This window comes from Eptatretus burgeri, chromosome 5, assembly GCF_056783735.1.
Source record: "Eptatretus burgeri isolate ZD-2024b chromosome 5, Ebu_testis_v1, whole genome shotgun sequence".
NCBI lineage: Eukaryota > Metazoa > Chordata > Myxini > Myxiniformes > Myxinidae > Eptatretus > Eptatretus burgeri.
The window spans coordinates 119013999-119028933 of record NC_140965.1 but is presented as its reverse complement, the minus strand read 5'-3'; the positions used below and the strand labels follow the sequence as shown (position 1 = coordinate 119028933).

General features: G+C 42.1%; 1 protein-coding gene across 4 annotated transcripts in view; it reads right to left on the bottom strand.

Annotated features, from left to right (window-relative positions):
* The window catches only part of MICU1 (mitochondrial calcium uptake 1), an 89766-nt gene that overhangs the window by 7936 nt on the left and 66895 nt on the right, over positions 1–14935 (bottom strand). For all 4 annotated transcript variants that reach the window (XM_085883493.1, XM_085883492.1, XM_085883491.1 and 1 more), the window contains exons 6-10: positions 13061–13175; positions 12858–12940; positions 10836–11033; positions 3516–3653; positions 2450–2558 (exon numbers count right to left, since the gene is read on the bottom strand). In XM_085883493.1, the coding sequence (XP_085739619.1) occupies positions 2450–2558; positions 3516–3653; positions 10836–11033; positions 12858–12940; positions 13061–13175 (643 nt within the window). The remainder of the gene's footprint in view (positions 1–2449; positions 2559–3515; positions 3654–10835; positions 11034–12857; positions 12941–13060; positions 13176–14935) is intronic.

Below are 14935 nucleotides of genomic sequence, written 5' to 3'. Positions count from 1 at the left end.
CAAGGCCGATTGCCACCAAAAATTAATCAGCCGAGCGCCAGACCATGAACTATATTCCCATGAAGTTTGAAAAAGATCCGATCAAAATTACTCAAAAAATAAGGGTTTCGTCGACTCCCCTGATTTGCGACAAAGTGACCTTGACCTTTGACCTTGAAAATTTTATGTGCTGAAAGGGACCTCTATAGGCCTCTGATATGCGAAGTTACAAAAATTTCCAATGATAACTGTGCTCTGCAGAGTGATCGATACATGATTACAGACAAACAATAAATAAATAAATAAATAAATAAATAAATAAATAAATAAAAATATACAAGCTGACCAACACATCCTGCAAAAACTTCGTTTTGGCAAGATAATGAACGATAGAACAACTACTATGAATGTGATTACTGTGCTACTACTATTCCTGTAACTGCTCAATCCACCTTGTGAGGGTTACCGTGGGGTGGAGGTGGGGGGTGGTGGGTGAGTTTGAATCAAGTCTTTCATGAACCTGCTGTACAGGTTCCAATGTCTGACCAAAGGTAATTTTTGGCCGAATTAATTTGTTCAGGGTGCCAATGAGAACTCACCTGCTCCTTGCAGAACACACCGGCGATCTTTATCGTTTACCAATTAATGCTAGCGGATGGGACGCACAGTTTAACGTTCATCGAAGTGGAAAGCACACTTTACTTTGCAATTGCCTGCTTGACAATTTTTTTTTTTAATAATAATCAGAGTTCATTGTCAAGTTGGGAATCGAATGCAGGTTTGATAGCTTGAAGGCAGGTACACCGTCAAGCAATACTGGAATATAAAGAGCACACGATTTTGAATCCCAAATATAAATATAAATAAATTGGTATGAATATGCTAACAAGAAACATCAACCCAGGCGGAGGCTGTTTGGCCAATCAAGCCTGAGCTATGATTACCAACCGATGGTTCTTTGTCTGCACTCCATCCTTTTGAAATGCTGAGCATCAAGCAAGGGAAGTAGCACGTACCATTTCTTAAGTCTCTGGTCTGACTCGGCAGGGGTAAGCACTGTCGACCAGCCACACCCATAGCAGACGCTCTAATCATTTTACACCACCAGGTCGAGTTAATCGATCTCTCAGAAAAGTTTTCAGATGAGACACAGTCAAAATGAACCATTTCAACCTGCATGTTTCAGCATTCCCCACAATGCACTGCATAATTTGTTTTGAATAGGTTTCATTTTGAGACGTTTTGGACAGGCTGGGACTACAGGCTTTTGAACAATATTTGGCGAGTGGACCTATAAAATGCAAGTCCGTAAGAATGTCGATAATGGTGCTGCGTGTTCTTAGAAATTCTCATGGAAAAGGATGAACACATCTGAAATGGCTTGCGGCACAGAGCCCAAACTTAAACATTTGGACACATGTTGAACTACGAGTTATACTGTCATTTTGACATTATGGTATCGATTCAGCAATGTAACAGCAGTCACTATGTGTGGAGTGATGGGTAGGTATGGAGAAGTACAGCAAAACGCAGAAAGGTAAAGGTGTGAAAAGGATTGCACATGCATGACAAAATGTAAGCACAGAAGTGGAAAAACAAACAAAAAAAAAAAGGAAGAGAAAAATCTCCACTCAAGAATAGTTAGATGGTACAATCACTTATGACTTGACTCTCGTGTTGATTTTGTAATAACATTGATGAATAAACACACTCGGTGTGTGCGTGTGTGTGTGTGTGTGTGCGTGTATGTGTGTGTGTGTTCCTGTATCGAGCTTGTGTGAAAAAAAAAATGTCCACAACCACAAGGACCAATTTGCTGACCCAGTGACAGCCCGCTGAGCTATTGAGTCTTTGGATTAACTGCAGAAGTTTCTCACACCAACTGCAAGAATATATATATATATATATATATATATATATATATATATATATATATATATATATATATATATATATATATATATATATATATATATTGTACATATATATGGATCCTCACACCAATGGTCCTCATGTCAAGTCCATGTGTGGCATGCGAGAAATGGCTCAAGTCCAGAATATAGAGGGGAAAGGACGTGCACTTAAACTAATTAACCGTCACAACACATGTCTGCCCAGATAAATACAGCCTATTGTTCAGAGCAAAAGCGAATACTGAGACATAACTAGTTTAATCCTATCTTTTGTGCTTCATTTTCCACGGGGCACAAAACTTTCACACTATGTGCGTGTGTGTGTGTGTGTGAGTACATGTACGTATCACTGATGACGCAACAAAAGAAACAAATGCTTTTTAAATGGATAATTTCCTTTATGAGAACAAAAGAGCAAAACGATGCAACCTACACCCGGGTATCGAAAACATGTTCAACACAATAAGCATCTGAAGACATGGCCACGTGCAATTCCCATGTTGTCAAAACAAAATTACCATCTCCAAACAATTGTCGAACCGACGAGTTGCACTCACACTTATCAATCGAAGCACCAGCCATGTGGTAAAAGGTGAGCGCCGTGTCCACATCGTTAATGTTCTTCAGAAAAGTGAAGAAGTTTTGGACTTCCTCAAATGTCACACCCTTTGCACGAGACAGACACTCGGTGAAATGGAACCACACCGGCGCACATCAAACATGTCAGCGTGTTCACGGAAGCCAATCAGACAAGTCTGACATTCACATTAATCTCATAAGAGTGAGGCTGCAAATGAACATGACCATCTTTGAACACAGGATCACAATAAAATAGTGAGCTGGATTTTCAATAGTGGATATTAATGGGCACTCTGAGCCGCAGATGTTATGTTTGCGATGCGATTTGGATTCTTTCCACTCAAGATTGATAGCACATCGGTATAAATGTCTGAAAACTCGTTTGCAACTGTGAAAGCGCAACGTGAGATCTCCGTCCACAAAATGGATTTGGGTTCTGGATTTCAACCGTTGCCTGCAATAAGCCACGAGGCATGCACACACCAACACCCCTCCCAGCTCTGCTGTCGTCTGGCCTTTCAGTATCCTGTTGGGGACCCCCTTCTTCCACAAGCAAGACCTTAGACACACCATCCCGCTTCGTCCAAAATTCAGAAACGATGTCAGATAGAAACCTAACATTTATCTGTACTTTCACACTGCAAATGCCGCCATCCCGACAAGTCCCACACTAAATTTTCTTTGGGTCATACATTTTAAGCACGTTGCACTCAGCATGTACAAGAGCATAACACGAAGTGAGATGATGTAACACAATGCAAATCAAATGAGTAATTCCTCCGTTAGACAAAGCCATACAAGCTCACTCAATTAGCTTGTAAAAATGTCGATTACAGCAATATCAATTCCAATGCACTCATACCATCACGAGAGTGGTGCGTTGGCTCATCGTGCACGCAGTGAAATAGCAGATTGAATCGGTACACACTGTACAAAATGTGCAAGGACGGCCTGTTTAGTGCTAACGTTGCTGCGTGTTTGGCCTTTCAAATGGAACCGATGTTAACCACGCTGTTTCACACAAAAGTCCACAGATCTACTTACAGGGCCGTCCTCAAAATGCTTCTTCAATCGCTTGTACATTTGTTTCAGCTTCTTGGATGCAATTCCACTGTAGGCGAGCAGCATGTGCCCGAAGCGTTGCTCAGTGATGCGCCCTTCCACAGGGTCATGCCTCATAAACTGTGGGGTAAAAATGACGCACACAGATGTCAGCATATCAAAATAAAAAGCATCTCTACCTACCAAGAACCATACACATCATTTTAGATTTTCACAAATATCTGTCATCCCCCAAATGTGCACGTAAAAAGACACCCCCAACTAGATGGGAACCCAGTTGAGGACTACCTCCGCCACGTCATGCCTGATCCACGAGAACATATCAGGCCTAATACATTTTTGAAATATCATGCCATACAGGACTATATCGTTTTTGGCCCGATCTCTCGATGGTGAAGAATCACTTTTAAAATTAAATCATTCTCGTATCCAGATTCGGATCTTCACCAAAATCGAATGAATTCGTCCTAGCGACATACCCAACCTGTCCACCAAGTTTCATCTGAATCCTTTAACAACTTTTTGAGATATCATACACACACAGACAGACAGACAGACAGACAGACAGACAGAAAGGGGTGAAAACATAACCTCCTTCACCTTCAGTGGCGGAGCTAACTAGAACGGCACTCGGTAGAGCGCATACCTCCACCGGGTTGAGCAGTTTACGTTTTGTATCCCACTGATAGGTCGGTTCTACATCTGGACCTGAAACAAAATCTAATCGACTTGTTCTCGTCACCGAACCAACTCATCCACCAAGTTTTGTCATAAAATGTACGCAACTTATTGAAACATCATGCCATCTCTCAATGGTGAAGAATCACATAAAAAAAAAAATAGAAAATTCTCGAATCTGCATCCGGATCTGGATTTTCACCAAAATCAAATCAATTCTTCTTCATCGCACACCCAACCTGTCCAGCAAATTTAATCTGAATCCATCCATAACAATACTTGAGACAGACAGACAAGCCGGTAGGCGGGGATGGGTCGCCGAGCATGGAAACTATAAGATATCGAGCAAAATGGATGTCATATAACGGATAGGGAATCACCTTAAGATTATGCATATCAAATCTCATCCAGTTCCATCTACTGATAACTACTCGGTATCCATTTGAAGGAAAAGTACCGAAAATGCGGTTTGAAATCGGAAATCCCCAAAGTTTGAGGGGGTGCTGTGGGTGAACAAAGATCTAAATCGAAAATCCGGCTCGATAGTTTGTGCACAATGCATTCCAGATGATGAGTGTGAATTTTCATGACCATATGACCATAACCCTTGGAGGAGTAGCATTTGGCACGAAGGCACCTCCAGCTCTCGCATATTATTGCACTAATTGACCTTTGACCCCTGACTTAAGTGAAATCAGTCAATATGTCCTGAGGCAAAGTTGTAGTACTCATTGAGTACCATGAACCTGCAAAGTTTCATTCGTATCGATGCACTCACCTGGTCGCGAGGGGGCCATCAATTTTCGCCAATTTTCGCGCATACACTAATTGTCGGGGGCACTGTGGGTAAAGTATTCCATATGTCACAAAAACCGGAATATATTTGATAGAGCATCACCCGTAGATCATTCGTGCCAAATTTCATTACCCTACGTGCGATAATGGCTTTCGGAATTGATTTCGCGTGAACGGTACCGATTTTGAAGGGTTTTCGGTTTTTGCTAGGGAACCAAAGCATCCCAAGCAACCATCACAATTTCCAAAGCACGAGGTCATAAGATGTACCTACCACCCGAGCTTGGTCAAAATCGGCCCACGTTTACTACCAATTATGCTGATGACAAACGAACAAACATCCAAACAAACAGACAGAATTACTGACAATAAGGGTCACCTATTTCGGCGACACAACAGACAGACATGAAAACATAACCTCCGTCCACCTTCGGGAGTGAGGGTAATGACACTCAAATCCACTGGCATGTGATGTAGTTCCAGATTTATAAGTGCATGCACATGCCTGGACGACAACAATAAAGTAGAATTGTTTTTTCTCTGAAGTCGAGGCTCGTGGAAGAACCAGGACAAAGAACAGAGGAAAGCGGAGAAATGCCAACAGCATACGGGGAGAGAGTAAACGGAGGGACACTTGGAAGAAGAATGGGCGAGGGGCCTAGAGTGGGAGTAAAGGGTGGGGGAGGGGAGGGAATAGTGGTGAACAAGCTGTCTGAAGCTCAAATATTGCAAGAAGGGGGTAAAAATAATAGGAAGGGAAAACTGCGGATGAAGCAGCAATTTAACAACAACAAAAAAAAACATGGAATGGGGGATAGGGACATAACATGGAAAGGAATGAGTGAGCTTGGAGAATTAACAAAGGTAGGAAAAAGATCATGAATATGGAGTGGGTGGGGAGGGAGGGTGATATGACGTTGTGGTCCGCAGGCATCTTGAATTCCCTGAGGGTAAAATGGAATTAAACAGACTGAAGAAGTTAGTTCCACAAGCAAGAGAAGAGGGAATAATGACTGTAGTTGAGCAAGGAACCTGCATTATGAGAGATTAACCGGAGGTGGGTCATTGGCAGCCTGTGGGCCGAATAGTCGATAATCAAGACCACGAGGAGGTCACAAATTAGACTGACCTTGTCTGCTGGCGAACTATACTAGCTGGTGGTGCCGTTTGAATGTAGATCTTCCCAAATACAATCAGTTATGGACTGATCATTTCGATAAAGGTGGCCAGCAAATACGAAATACAACTTTCCAGATGTAATTAAGCAATTAAGGTAGTCCTCACGAAGATAAACAACATGCATGATGATGGATGCATGGTAAAACGTACAGAAAGAAAACCATTCAAATTAAACAACAACAAAGTCAGAAGAGCCGAGCGGAGAAAGAACCAAATGTTATCAGGATGGCATCAGCAAAAAGGGGGGAGAGGGAGGACCTTATTTTCATCTCGAGAGTTAACCCATTTTGAGGATATGCATTGGAAATTGACCGCTTGTGGAAATATGACTTGTCTGCCATTGTTAAGGTCGTACGGTCGTTCGTCACCTGGTTTGAATCAGGTGAAGCCTCAATGCGACCGTAATGCTCAACTATTTTGGGGACTTCTGTACCAGATTACGCGTCCAAAACCGCAACAGTACAGACTGGAAGGCCAGAATCAGTCCAGAATTACACCAATTAGACACCACACATCTCAATCGAATCAGGCAGAGGGAGCCAGAGACACGCAGCATGGACTTGAGGTGCAGTGTTGAGAACTGGGGACAATTATCCCTCAATGGGAATTTCATAATCACCAAATGCAGCAACCATGCCATCCAGGTCATGTCAGGTATGGGAGCATGCACCGGAGAAGCATATCACTGCATCCACTTTCCACCGGTACTCCAGGGACCTCCGTCTGGCCATTCCTCAGGCAGATTGCAAGGCCCATCCCCATCTCCTTGAGATGCCGATCAACCTGTTGCAACCACAAGGCACATGGTCGGCCCATTGGTCTCCTCCACTTACGAGGCTCCCTCGTTTAGAGAATCTGGTGAGCAGGATCAGCGTCAGAAAAATGATCCACATGTCCACACATCCGCAGCTGATGCTCACGGACGATGCGGGCAACAAATCTCATTTGAGTCTCAGCAACCGCTCATTGGACAAAAAGTCCAACCAGCAATAGCCAAGTATTCTCCGAAGAGACCTGGTACCAAAGGAATTAAGGCTCCATCTCAGATCCTTGGTCATAGTCCAAGTCTCACATCCACAGAGCAAGACTGGAAGCAACAAGTCTGTAAAAACTCGGATATTTGTCCTCCCGCTCAGGTACCGGCAATGCCACACCCCATGATCCAGTGAATCCATGACTTCCCAGGTCCAACCCAGGTGTCTATTGACCTTTGGCTCACAACATGTGGAGACATGAATATCACTGCCAAGGTAAGTGAATCTCTCTGTGACCTCAACATCCTCACCACAAACAGGTACAGACAGGACAGCAGCTTCCAAGATGTCGTTGAAAGCCTGGATCCTAGTTTGTTACCCAGGAAACCCGTAATCCCAGCGGCTCTGACTCCTCATTCAGCACCTCGAGGGCCCCCAAAAGGACATCTTGAGTCTCAGCAAAGATGACTGCATAATCTACGGAATCAAAGTCAGAGATCTTGACATTCCCAAACGATGCACCACAGCTTGATCTATCTGACATCCTCTCCAGAATCCAGTCCATGCAAGTACTTAAAAGTGTGGCAGTCAGTACACACCCCTGACACACTCCAGTAACAACTGGAAATAAGTCGGAGATGGTACCACCACATCTCACAGCAATCTCAGTACCAGTGTATAATTCAGACATCAGATTGATCAGTTATGGTGGCACCCCACGAAGACCAAGAATCCTCCAGAGGGCATCCCGATCCACTGAATTGAACGCTTTTCAGAGATCAATGTAGGCTGCAAGCAGCCCTGCCGAAACTCTCGTCTCCGTTTGGTGAGGACCCGAAGAACAAGGATACGGTCAATCGTTGACCGACTTGGTGTAAAGCACTGATCTGGACGCTGGTGCTGAAGCAGATGGTGGCGAACCCTATCAAGAATTATCCGAGCAAAGACCTTGCCCGGCACTGAGAGCAGCGTCACCCCTCGGTAGTTATAGCAGTCTTGGCGATCACCCTTCCCTTTCCGGAGAGGGACAACATGGCCCCTCTCCCAATCAGTTGGGATGATGCCTCTGCTCCAGCCAGAGCACAGAACTGCATGCAATGACATGAGTGCAGCATTTCCACCAGCCTTGAGAACTTCAGCATGGATGTCACAGATCCCAGGAACTTTACCCCATTTCAACCGGTTCACCGCAGTCAGTGCTTCCAGAAACAAAGGTGGACCACAGTTGATTGGAGGGTCAGCAAAGGGGATTGTAACACCCATGACATCCAACTCGACAGTTGGTGCATCAGCCTAGTACAGCCGCTCAAAGTAACTGGACCAGCAGGCCTTCACTTCGGACTCCTCTGTCAAGAGCCCACCACCCGACTCCCTAACTGCAGTGCACTGAGTGACGGGCTTGGACGAACACAATGCGCGAATTCCCCTGCAAGCAGGACGAGAATCACTTGACCACAGGTGATGCTCTACCCCCTCACAGATTCCTCGCACATAGGCCTCCACACCCTTTGTGCACGTAGTTTTACGCCTCAGCTCCGTGAACAGCTCAGCTCTGCCATTCAGCCTGCCCCTGCAACTCGGCTCAATTGTCTTCAGTGTTCCTTGACACAAAATTCTTCTTCGCCCTCCAGCGAGTTTCAAGACATCTACCAGCAACATCAATGATGGTGGTCTTGAAGGCACTCCACAACTCTTCAGGATTCCCCAAAGGTCCCACTCCCCCCAAATCCCCATTCAGCCTGTTCGCAAACTCCTCAGCTAGCCTCTCATCCTTGAGCTTGCCAATATCCAGCCACGGCTGAGATGGTGATATTCTCTTGGATTTAAGCTGCAACTTCAGAGATGCTGAAACCATGAACCAGCCACAACTTCACATGAAACCATGAAACCAAGTCCACAAATTCTTGCAAAGTCAAGTGACGAAAAAAAGCTTTTTGGGGAATTATAATCAAACCCTTCAGAAGTGAAATCAATCCACAGATTCGATTCTGAACCACTGGCCATCATCAGTGTGGAGTGGAGAGGATTATCAATGGGGTGGTGGTGGATGAGCATGAAAAGCACACTGCTTAGTGAGGCAGGACAGTACCCACAGGACCAGAATGGACGTACACGTTGTATACAGCTAAGACGTTATCAGCACGTTTCGGATTTGATTTAGACCTGGCCCATTCCAATTTTGACATAACTTTGAATATCAGAGTTTTGGAACTTTTTAATTAATTTGTTGCCGGATCGATTGACTGAATTTGGCATGAGCTTGACTGGCCCGCCAAGACCGTGGTCATGTACCCGTAGGCATCACTCGGCCTCAAGTCCGTTTGAAGCCATCTGCATTTAAAGGGATGGGGTACCCTTGACCTTCGACCCCCAATGCAGAGGGTGGGGGCATCCCTTTAGTCGACCCGGCTGTTGAGTTCGAGCAGTGGGATTTCAATATTTGGTGGATTTGGTAGTTATCAGCAGGCGATTGGGAGTCAAGGAGAAGGAGGGTGATGGGGATGGTGATGATGGGGGTGAGGTTAATGGAGTGCAAAACGGGCGGGCGAGGCCACGGCAATCACACTGGAAACACTTTCCTTGGCCGAATGCAGAATTCCAGAAGAGGTTGTGCAGTGAGAATATAAAAACAAGTGGGAACAAGAGGATAGATTCGAAACTCCAGAGAGGTTCCATACAATGAGTGGGATGAAGCGAGGTCAGCTGACGGGGGGGGGGGGGGTGGAAATATATACATCACTGTGGTCTACTGCATGCCAGGTAGCTAAAGAGGGATAGTGCAGCAGGTTATTTTGGTAGTGGCACTTAGGACGATAGCAGTGTCTGTACATTTTGGCCTTGGTTAGTATTCTAGTTGATTACGAAGTGCATGGTATGTGAGATTCAGGTCAACACGACGGTTTATTGACTTTTCTCCCAACCACCAGGCATCGATCATCTCACAGCTCATCCTTGTTGACCCTGTGCCTATGATGTACGTGGGTTTATTAACACAACTGGAAGAAGGTCTTATGGACCGATGAATCAAATTTGAAATCTTCGGTTTCAGAAACGACTAAAGAAACGACCAAATATCAAAAAAAAAAAAAAAAAAAATGCTAACCCAAATCCTAACACTAACCCGAACAATCATATTTATTTTACTTTATAAAAATTCCATTTCAAAACAAACAAACAAAACTCCAAGATACTCCGCATTTGATGAGTCAAAGATTTAGATTAAATTTTGTTCAACAAAACGATTCCATGATTTCTTTTATATCTGCAATTGTATATTTGTGCTATGCTTTAATTTCAGAGTACATAGACACATTAAACTGCTTAAATTTCAGTGAAAACTGGAAAAATGGGGGTGTTCTAAAACTTTTGACCAGTCGTGTATATATATATATATATATATATATATATATATATATATATATATATATATATATATATATATATATATATATATATATATATATATATATATATATATATATATATATACACATCACTTGGGCAAACATGGGATTTGAATAAGATGTAAAAATATAATGAGGAAAGTTTTCACACGAACAACACTCAGACAACACCATTTAATCTGCTAAAGAAAGGCTATTAATATAAGAGAAATTGGTGAAGGCAATCCAATCCAGTAAATTAGAATAAAATACACCAATTCTCCAAGCTGTACCTCTAATTTCAGAATGTCACGTTGCAGTCTCCGCTGAAACTCAAGAAACTTATCAGTGGTCAATTTATCCTTCTGGTCCTCTCCAAAGAAGTAAGTGGTCAGCGCAGAATTAAAACCTGTCTTGAGTGTGTTGCCAGTGGTCGCACGGTTCCTGTGACGCATGCCAATACTGGTCTGGGACCGCACAATGCTCTGGACCTGCCAAGAAAGAGGACCAACAATCAAACAATCAATACAGGAATGCTTAGCAATTCACTGCAAGTCCTCAATATGGCAAAGACTACATAAAGAGCAAAATGTGAAGAGGAAATAAAAAAACGAAATAGTACCATACTAATCACTTTCCTGGAGTGAGTGTTAGGATGAATACCTCAATTAAAGGTGGGAAGCAGACACAAATCTGGTTCAAATTTGAGCTCAAAAAATTGTTTTTCAAAGGCAGAGTAGTGTTTATGTCATTTCATTTGAGAGAGTTTATCTTGATAGTATTGGTAACTAAATACCATAACAACAAGTTTGATGCTTTAATTCACATCGTGAAAAATCAAGGTGGCGGCAAATGCAACAGGAACAAAGTCGATAGGGCACCATAGCAAATCATCACGTTTCCCACCTAAAGCAAAGTTGAAAGAGGTCAAAAAGTTCCACCAGAAACGACCAAATATCAAATTTTGAGATTAAAAAAATAAAATCTTCTGTTTTCATTTTGGGACATGAACCAGGGGTCGAATCACAAAAAAGAAAATTGTTACATCTTTCATGCGTCCCCCAATGCGAATTGCAAAACAAAATTTCATCTGAAAAGTTTTATAATGTGCCGGTAATTGCATTTTTTCGTATTTGACTCCTTCCCAGGTGGTAGTCACAAAGCGATACTGCTCTGGCACCTCGTTGCGATGGGGTGATTATAAATATCAGGTTTTATGAATTTCCGCCGGACAGATATGTATGTATGTATGTATGTATGTATGTATGTATGTATGTATGTATGTATGTATGTATGTATGTATGTATGTATGTATGTATGTATGTATATGTATGTATGTATGTATGTATGTATGTATGTATGTATGTATGTATGTATGTATGTATGTATATATATATATATATATATATATATATATATATATCCGATTACAATATTTAAAAAAAAGAAAAAAGTGGAGATATTAACAAAGAGGGAAGGATATCGTGAATATTTATGAAAATTTGGGTTCACAAAAAGCATCAAGCCTGTAAATGTCCAAGTGATTGGTTCCACATCGAGGTGACCACTACCTGTGAAGGACATCCCGAAGAAAAAGCACTTTGAGTACAAAAAGTTTTGGACAAAAGGCGACAAAAAATGACTTCCTCCACTGGCTATGTACACGTCCTCGGGAATATGACAGCTTCCACTCTGACAAAAAAAAAAAAAGTTTCCAAAAACTGTGCAATAACTCATGAAGTACTGGAAGTAGATATTTATTTTACTTTATAAAAATTCCATTTCAAAACAAACAAACAAAACTCCAAGATACTCCACATTTCAATCTTGTAAAAACTGCAAATGAAATACACATCGTAAAGGAAAAATGTCGTTATCGAGTACCAATGGCCATCACAAATAGTTACCTTGTCAAATTGCCGAACACCTCAACAGGGCAACAAAAAAAAAAAAACAAACAAAAAAAGGTTTTTATTGTTTTTCCGAAAATGCTTTAGTCAGTTTTTGCCCACATTGAAAGCAAACAGCAATCACATGAAACCCCCCCGGGGCTTGAACTGCAGACCCCAATTCCATTTCCTGTTACAACCAGCCAAGTGCAATTCTTTTATGTCACAGAAGATAAAGTTAACCGAATAAATAAAGCATTACTCAACTGAATTTAAAGCCTTTCAACCGAGTTACAAAGCAAGACATCCCCAATGGACTAAAGGAACTAAAACAAAGCAATTTTCACCTCGGGTATTAACCCAAATCGGTGGTCAAACTGGAACGAGCATAATATGCAATATTATGATGCATTTTTCACAACTTACTCTCTCAAACTCTTCCAAGTCGACCTCACCATCTCCATTCAAGTCAAACATCTTGAAAGCTATTTCAAAATTCCGCTGTGGGGCTGAAGAAACACCGATAAACCAGATCGGCCATGATGCTCATCAACACTCTTTCAATACCAACCAAAACATGCAATCTCAATGGCATACTTTGATCACGAAGACGAAATGTAGGGACTCACTAGATAGTACAGTACTGAGGAAGATGTAGTCTGAGAACGAGATAAGGCCGCACTCTCCGAGGACACGGAATATGCTGTCGGGGTCAGCAAACTTGTCCTGGTCCAGTCTCTGGTGCTTTTGGAAAAAAAAAAAAAAGGAATTAATTACAAGTTGCTGCACGTACATACATATATACATATACATAGTTACAGTACAGTATATAAGAAAGTTGTTTTTGCATATGGACAGAATGATAGAACTTTAAACAATGTATGCAAATCTCCACGGCAAGCAAGAAGAAGCTAACATTTTGGGCACTAACCCTTTGTTGGAGTAAAATATGGCTCCAAGAGCCATTAACACTTCATCCAGCTCTTTAATCTCTAAATGGTGCAACAGCCAAATGAGGTTTTCGTGGTGATTGCTTGAAGGAAGCTTACATCACATTCGCTATGACAACCATTACCATTACCAAAAAACCAACAAAGCCTTTATAAACCAGCCATGGATGGAAAGTTTATTTGTAATACCTACCAACGTGCACGCACATACTGTTGGAGTAAAATAAAAAAAATACCTCTTTGCATCGATTTTAAACAATTTCAGCTGAATCATACATCACAAATCCTTGGAACAGAAGAAATCAACTACAGAGCAAATGGTTTGGAAAAATATTCATAAGAATGCAATTATAAACAATCCATTTTCATGCCTGCAGTGCACAAGCTGTTGTTAAATTATCATAAATCAGAAAAAAAAATAGGAGCACATTTAGAAATTATTTGTTTATGGTTTAAAACCTCAATTGGCACAAGTGTGAATGGATATCCCGGTCCCAGAACAATCATGGAAACACAAACCAAATCCGATACTTGAAAATGAACAAGTAATGCTCATGTATGACAAGATGATCCCATCAAGTGTGGACATCACAAACAAAGCACTGCGTCCGGACATAGTGCTCAACCACAAAAAGGAAAAAAAAAAATCAGCATTGTTGATCGAGGGTTCAGTTCCCAATGACTTTGGACTAAATGATACAGAAATCAGGAAAATGACTAAATACCAAGATCTGGAAACTGAGGTCAAGAGGACTTGGAAATCGAAGAAATCTGAAATTGCACCAGTGAAAGTCAGAGGTACAGGAATGACAAAGAAAACCCTCAACGAGTAGTGTAAAATAATTCCAGGGAATATCACTACAAACGAGCTACAAGTGGAGGCCGTCAGAGGTTCAGTGAAGATCCTGTTGGAACGAGGCTCTGGGAACGAAACTTCACAGTTTGGTTCATGAATCATGATCCTTTACCGAAAAATAGAAGGTGGACATTTTGAGTTCTGGCAGTACTTCCTCCCACCTCATGAAACCCAAATGGAGATGACAACCAACAGCATAATACAATACCCACCTGAAATACCCAGCATTGCCCGAGGAAATTAAATGGGTATATAAATATTTCCTGCATGACAAATTGGGGAATGTTAGCGTTACGGTTTTGTATGAATTACTAATCTTGTGCGTTGCAAGATACGCTTGGACTTGTATCAAAATGCTTCACTTTCTTAAGGTGCCCATCATGCTGCCCTGGAGGCTTCTTGTCTTGCACGTTGATTCTCAACCTGAACCTGTGTCTGTTCTGTCGTCTCCGCTGACCTGGAGGCTGTTTGTCTTGCATGGTGATCCTCAACCTGAGCTTGTGTTTGCTCTCGAGTCTCAAGTGACTTGAAGACTGCCATTCTCTTTGCATTCGATTTGTTTCTGCCCATCAGGGATCTTTTTGGTGGCATTTGGCAGAATTTAATAATGCGAATATGGTAGGATAAGATATTTCTTCACAGATGTGTTCCCTTGAAAGTTGACCAAGTCAGAATCGAAAATAACTTAGCAGCCCAGA